Here is a 7,754-nt window from a genome sequence, read left to right as displayed (position 1 = left end):
AAAAAAAAAAAAAAAAAAAAAAAAAAACTAGTTTGTATGATGCTCAATAAATTTGCACTATTATTAAATCAACTTTATTGAGGAATAATTGACATCTAATGAACTTCACATGTTTAGCATATACAGTTGATATGTTTTGACATGTATGGTCCCGTGAAATCATCCGACAAGCAGGCTTTTTCTCTCTCCATTTACCTATTTTTGTACTGGTTGCATTGGCAGTACTGTTGGGAGAAGGGAGTGTTTATCATTTTTAAACATATTTAGAATTATGATTGCTCTATATTGATTTATTTAATCATTGCTCTATGTTTAATTTATGTTTAATTGGATTTGGCATTAGAGGAAAGTAAGATTTTAGAATTTATCAAACAAAAGTATCAAAACATTCGAGAAATAGTACTTCCATGCAGATCTTCCCAGTCTGTATGCTGCAGATATCACGCAGAGCGTGCGCCTTGATGTGAAAAGTACTGGGAATCTTTGCTTCAGTGGTAACAGACAAGGCTCAGATATAGATCTCACCCTCAAGGATCTTTGAGTCTAGGGATGGAGGATCCAACAGTTTCCTGTTAGGACAGTAATTCTAGCTAGAAGGTGGGACGAGGTAAAATGCTGGAGGATGTCAGAGGGTGTGATGAACTTCTGTCCTGGGGTTCGGGTTCAGCTTCGGTGAGGAAAAAACATTCATTGCCTCCTTCACGTGTGTCTGTCTGAGATCGGTGTGCAGAGCAGTTTAAACAGATACAAACCCTGCCCGTTGATAACTTAAAGCCTAGCACTGTGCATCGTGGGCTCACAGGTTGGGCGTCTGCCCAGGTTTTCTTCCTGGACAGCTTCCAGCATTTCTGAGGAAAGAGTGAGTGTGTGGGACCCCAGCCCAAGTGATGCAGTGGTCAGAACGCCTAACTGACTCCTATGAATGGGGGAAGACCCCTCTGGGTTCTCTGCATAGATAGTAGGGCTATCATCCACCTCCACCTCTAAGTCAGGAGGCGCCTGCCTGGGGTGCACACCACAATGATAGATTGATGGCTTCTGGGCCCTGGGGTCCTCATTACCATCATAGCCGTCATCTTCTGCTAGTGTGGAATAACAGATGAAATTTAATCAGATACCAAAGGAGTTCTCAGCGGGAGGGTTTGAGGAACCTTGCCCAATACTTAGGCTCTAGTGCTGGAATGGAACCAGAATGATCTTTTGTGGTGAGACTAAATGTATCACGCACTGTGTGAATTCTGATTTATTTTTAAAACATTCTTGCTCTCATTGGCTCCCCTTTTAATAGTCTCACTGTAGCCTGTTTATTGTTACAGATGTTACTTTTAAATGAGGTCACCGAGCTTTCCTTTCTCCCAAAGGCGGTGTTTGCCTTTTTATTGCTGGGTTGGCAGGGCTGCCTGGAGAAGAGTGCTAATATGAGATCAAGGTTGAGCTTCAGACTCCCAGGAGACAAGGCAGAGAAAAACCCTCTTCCGTGTTTACATGCACTCACGTCAGCTTTGGTCCCCGGAGAGAGAGTGGTCGCCTGAGTCCAGGTGATGACCTTGATAAGGCTGGCTGGCAGAGTGGAGAGAGGGGATGGGCGTTGTGGTCATACACTGGCTTGACTCCCTTCTTGTCCACTGTGAAACCTCAAGCAAGTCAACAAACCTCTCTCAGCCTGTTTCCTTACCTGTAACTTGGGGTTAATAACTGTTTACTCCTAGGATTTGTGTGAGGCTACAGTGTGCTATGGCTCCTCGGTGTGTGTTGGGCAGGGTAACTGCTGAATATTTTTGAAGGCCTCCACATAGTACATTTTACACAGCGTGGTTGGAGGACCACTGCCCAAACTGGGCTTGCCACTGATGTTCGCAAATTCGCTTTGATTGAACACACCCACACATTCCTTTATGGATGTCTGTGGCTGCTTTCGCACCACAAGGCAGTGTTGGGTAGTTGGAACAGAGACCATATGGTCTGCAAAGCCAGAATCACTGACCACCTGGCCCTTTACAGAAGCTTGCTGACTGACCCCCAAGCCAGACTAAAGGATGGCCATGTGTTGGGGACTTCCCTGGTAGTCCAGTAGTTAAGACTCCACACTTCCACTACAGGGGGTGTGGGTTCGATCCCTGGTCGGAGCACTAAGATTCCCACATGCTGCGAGGCATGGCCAAAGGAAAAAAAAAAAAAAAGATGGCTTTGTGGCATTCAGAGCTTTATATATATATTTTTGCCAAATATACCTCACGCTTTCTTGTTTTGCTCCATTTCCCTCTATATAATTCTTCTGATGTATTGCTTATTGCAGGAGGGCTTGTTTTCTGCTCATCTTTGTATCTCTCGCAACATGTAAAGCAGTACCCTACACATAGTAGTGTGTAATACATAAATGAGGTGGTGTGGGTAGAGTGAAGGGGCATCAGAGAAGAGAGAAAGACTTCATGGAGTTTTCGGGACAGTATTGCACACACACAGTAAGGTGGCTGCCACCCCAGCTGCAAACCAGTGGCAGGGATGCAGTACACTTAGGAAGGGAGGCAATACCAACTGATGTAAAGAACACAGGAGCCAGGACACCCAGATTTGAATCCCAGCTCAGCCAGTTCCTGACAAGGCCTCAGCCAATTTGCTTAAGCTCTGTAAGCATATTTTCTCAACTCCAAAGTAGGGAATAATAATACCAGCTTCTGCTTTGTGACCACCTAGAGGGGTAGGATAGGGAGGGTGGGAGGGAGACGCAAGAGGGAGGAGATATGGGGATATATGTATATGTATAGCTGGTTCACTTTGTTATAAAGCAGAAACTCACACCATTGTAAAGCAATTATACTCCAATAAAGGTGTTAAAAAAATAATAATACCACCTTCATCCTAGGGTTGTTTTATGGATTAAATGAGATAACGTGAGGGAAGGCCTCTATTCCAGTGCTGCCATGTTGGAATCATTCTGTAAGCTCTTCCTGAATGATTGTGGTTCTCATTTTTCAAGTACTATCGATGCTGTTTCCCTCATTGTGAAGTGAACAAGGTCAAGGTCACAGGTCTAGTCCCTCGGGAGACTAGCCTATTAATATTACTGTTTTCCACAGTTGGAGAACATACTCCAGGCCAGCAAGTATACACTGGCTTAACGGGGACCAGCCCAGTGAGGAGAGAGATTAATGCAAATGAATCATTTATGCCGAAAAAATAATTCACGACATATAGTGTCACCGTACAATGTTAAGAGTGATTGCTTCACTTGACTGAAACATTCATTACATTTTCTATTCATGGGGTATTTTTTTAAGGGACAGAAAGAAAATGTTGAGTAGAAAATTTACAGCCTTATACCTACTGGGATTTCTTCATAGTACAAACCATTTATGCAAAACAGATGCCTGAGGCACAGTGCCTGCGTGCACCTGTGGATTTGTTGGTTATATGTCTTTTTCCCCACTCCTCCAGTTCTTGCAGACAACCTGAAATCCAACCCTGGAATTAAATGGCAGTATTTCAGTTCAGAAGAAGGAATTTTCACTGTTTTCCCAGCACACAAGTTCCGGTGTAAGGGCAGCTATGAGCATCGCAGTAGGTACGTTGACTTGCTTGCCAAAGTTTTAATTACTGCTTAAGAGTAATCTGTATAAAATATAGACTCCCCATTCATACACACAGCTCTGCCTCCAAACTGTGGTTTCAGAAACTTATCCTGAAATGATTTCATTATTTAACATTTGTGGGTGTAGAAATGCCTGGGAAGGCAAATGATGTAGCCTGGAACTTTTTCAGAACTATCTAACAAGCCAAGTAAAACAAGGTATTTACTAAGAAATAAAAAATTTTGAAGCACCCAGTCTGTTTTGAGTTTCAGACACCTTCGTTGAGAGACAAATGATAATACCTTCTCTCAAGGGCAGCGCTAGAAGACTTTACAGCATATCTCAGAATAGAGTTTGTGATTCTCAGCTTTCCTTTCTGTGATAACATGCTTGGCCATCCTTTTGAAATTTACATGCAAATCTCAGCTACTAGAAGTCTTAAGGTTGTCCAGAAAACACTGGATCGAGGGTCCTTAACACACTGCTTTTCTCAGGAAATGACTTGAGATGCTACCACTTAGCGAGAAGGGCGGTAATGGTGAGATGATTTCTAGGACAACGCTCATCAATTTACAGAACCCCTTAGGCAAAGATACTTTCCTTTTTAATCCCCACAGTTTCCCTTTTGCAGTGTTAGATGTTTGATGCCAGAACTTCTGGAACTAGTGCAAGATGCCTGCTTTTCATGCCACGTTTTTTGAGACTAAACCACCAATTTAGCTTCTTTCCATCTTTGTTTTAAATTATATCTATTCACTAAACTTATTGTGATAATCACTTCATGATGTATGTAAGTCAAATCATTATGCTGTACACCTTAAACTTATACAGTGCTGTATGTCAAGTACATTTCAATACAACTGGAAGAAAAAAATAAATAAATTGTATCTAAAATTTTCCCCAAGGAAAATACTACTTCTGTGCTTTTCCTAGAGGGACATTTGTATCATTTGTATAGTTTCTTCCGTTCCCTCCCTAGACAGCATGGTGAAGACTTGAGCATCTTGGAGACTGTTCCAGAATCCATGACCTTGGGTTCTAGTCTGGCTCATCTCTCAGGAGAGGCCAAAGACATTATAAACCATCTAATTCTCATTTACTTCTAAGAAGATAGATTAGATGGCATTCTGCTTTTAATGAATCACCTGTGAGGGATGGTCCAAAAGGAAAAGCAGCACCTTGTCACAAATCAGCATTCACCTACACTCGGGAGGTTTCATGAATCTCTACCCTAAATGCGCATTAAATCAATCCTCAAGCCTCTGTTCCCTTGACTAAGTAATCCGAGTTCCTCTCCTCCTAGATTGCTGTCGCCGTCTCTTGACCTGTCCTCTCACCCCTGAGGCTTTTGCAAGGTCTCCACATCCTTTGAACTGTGGAGTGGGTTTGCAGAGCATATCAGAAAGGAGCCAATTGCACTATGAGGACCGCCCCAGATTGTACATATAATGCTGCTATTTATGTATCCCAGTAAAGCAGTTTTTAACAATTTATTGTGACAGTGTGAACACATATTCTGCTCTTCATTTATGTTGAGTTGAATTGGAAAGGAGGGGTATGTCATTAAAAAAAAAAATCTACTCATCTAGCTTGGAGGACTTAAAAGTTCAGTATTCGACATGGTTGTCAGTGTTGGGATAGACAGATTTCCTTATTTTCTGTTGCCTCTTTCGCTTCTCTAGCCACCACTCTTGGATTTTTTTTATCCAATTTCCCTACTTGGCTGAATGGTATTGACTAGTGAAAATATAGTAGTGCTTTAGTATTAATGTAGGACTTTTGGCTTGAGAACAATTAGTGTAAACTTGGCCCAATTTTGAGTTTTTTTGGTACTTTGCCTGTATTTCTTAATTTGTGCCCAGGCTTTTGTGACTCAACTGGCATCTAACATTTCACAGAACACTCTAGTGTTTTAGGGGTGTCGATAAAGGAGAGAATTCTCTCGAGGCTGATTTGCTCTCTTAAGCTCCCTCTAATTTGTTCCAGCTTTAAAACTGTGAATAGAGACCTCATTAAGCCTCTTCTCACAAACCTGCCTGCACCGCACACTAGCAGAAGGTTGCTTTGGTGGGAGGCACTTCTCCTTTGGCGTTCCCCCCACCTCCACCCCTTTTCTTAATGTTGGCAAACAAAAACCTGGCAAGAAGAGTGGCTATCACTGGCTTGGACAAATCTGATGGCACAGTTTTAAATGCTCGGATAAGGGGCCTTTTGGTGGCTGACCTGTGTAAATTGTTTCAGTACAGAAAGGAAAAGGGCCCTCCTAGCAGTGGCTTTTGTCTGGGGAGAGAGAAACCAGACCAGCTATTCAAAGCTGCTCAGCGTGCTCACAGATGACAGGCTGCCTCCGTTTTAGCCAAGCCCAACTCTAAATCTGCAGAGGACCCCCGCACTGGCGGGCGGACTTTTTTCTCCCTGCTATTCTGTCTCTGCTGCCCGGGGGGCCACCAGTTCCATTTCCAGGGAGGGTGGACTTTCACATATGCTGAAAAAGCCAGCCTTCCAAAGGCTTTGCTTCTTAAATCCTTCTCCCGGTTGCTTTAATCTTTGGAAGGCAGAAGTCACCAATCCCTGTTCTGTAGACGCACGCTGTTGTCTTGAGGTGTTGTTTTCAGTGCACCAGAATAGTTTCTCGTTCCGTGCTGGTCTCTCCATCCTTGTGCCAAACCCCCAGAAACACAGGGAGGCCAGCGTGCCTGCCCATATGTAGCACTCATAGCTGTGTTAGGTTGAGGCCTTTACTCTAAACCAGGACTGACCCCAGAGAGCTTCTCCCCATTCTAGACCTATCTACGTCTCCACTGTCCGGCCGCAGTCAAAGCACATAGTAGTGATCCTGGACCACGGGGCTTCCGTCACAGACACCCAGCTTCAGATTGCCAAGGACGCTGCCCAGGTCATCCTCAGCGCCATCGATGAACACGATAAGGTGATGATGACCCCAGTGACACCCCCCCCCCATTGGCGTTGGGTCTTTCTTGAATACCTTTTTAAAAGTACTTTATGTTTTATGATATGTATTTTTCAATCCACCTTTAAAAATGACTTTGAGAAAAGAGAGTGCTGTAGTTTTTATTCTCGTATTTAAGGAAGCAGCTGCCAACCCTGGTTCCAAATCTCTTTATAAAACCATCCCCACCAAACTGAGTCTTGCACTTCCTTAGTGGCCCTGCCTAGACTTCTAATTAGCTGTGACTTTCACACTGGAAATTATACTAAGGAAGAACAGGGCTAGGGCTTGGCCACTGGTGGATGACTTGTCTTTATCTCAAGATTGATGGGAGGCAAGGGAGAAAAGAAGGCTGCTAGAGGTTTACTAATCTCTAGGATACCTCAGAGATAGGCGTGTTTACAACTAATGATAATCTATTGCCTGTAGACATTTTCTGCTTCATCATTTTGACTTTTCCACCTCCTAAGGTTTTACTCACTAATCTAGTTGTTTAAAACACACACCCTATGCCTTTACCCTCACCGCCACCTCCAGTCGGAGAATCCAGACGATTAGTACTTGCCAAGATTTTTATGTGTGCGAAATACTGTTTTTAATGTACTAGATGAACACCGTACTGCTGACTTCATCTTGGAACAAAAGCCAAATTCTAGGGTCCCTGTCCCTTACCAATCCTTAATTAATCTTCTTCAAATTTGATAGGTCGATGCCTCTAGGCGTTTCTTTTTAAACTCTCCAAAACTGTTCGGTAGGACTTGTCACTTTGGGCGCTCTTCTGAAATGTAGAAAACCTTTCCCTGGCAGAATAACAAGGTCTGTTTTTCTGTTTGTTTTCCCCTCCAGATCTCCATGCTGACTGTGGCAGACACCGTCAGGACTTGCTCACTTGACCAGTGCTATAAGACATTCCTGTCTCCAGCCACCAGTGAGACAAAAAGGAAAATGTCCACCTTCGTCAGCAGCGTCAAGTCTTTGGACAGCCCTACCCAGCACGCGGTGGGATTTCAAAAGGCATTTCAGCTGATTCGAAGCACCAACAATAGCACCAAGTTCCAAGCAAGTAAGTGCCTTTGCTCACTAATAAATTAGTTGCTCATAAACTAACAGATAGAGGATGGCAATAGAAATATATTGTAAATTGATCACATAACTATGTCTAGAGGGATTTTTTTCTAAATTGACGGGATAAAATTTTCTTGTGTTGTCATAATGGTCATCTAATACTAGGATCT

At 43.2% G+C, this 7,754-nt stretch overlaps 1 protein-coding gene across 2 annotated transcripts in view; it reads left to right on the top strand.

The window, feature by feature from the left end:
* The window catches only part of CACHD1 (cache domain containing 1), a 217,427-nt gene that overhangs the window by 150,864 nt on the left and 58,809 nt on the right, over positions 1-7,754 (top strand). For both annotated transcript variants that reach the window (XM_029229043.1, XM_029229041.1), the window contains exons 5-7: positions 3,436-3,562; positions 6,354-6,498; positions 7,366-7,582. In XM_029229043.1, the coding sequence (XP_029084876.1) occupies positions 3,436-3,562; positions 6,354-6,498; positions 7,366-7,582 (489 nt within the window). The remainder of the gene's footprint in view (positions 1-3,435; positions 3,563-6,353; positions 6,499-7,365; positions 7,583-7,754) is intronic.

This window comes from Monodon monoceros, unplaced genomic scaffold (assembly GCF_005190385.1).
Source record: "Monodon monoceros isolate NGI ecotype Baffin Bay Population unplaced genomic scaffold, NGI_Narwhal_1 Super_Scaffold_18, whole genome shotgun sequence".
NCBI lineage: Eukaryota > Metazoa > Chordata > Mammalia > Artiodactyla > Monodontidae > Monodon > Monodon monoceros.
The sequence above is the reverse complement of the archived record's forward strand: the minus strand, read 5'-3'. Positions and strand labels throughout refer to the sequence as shown.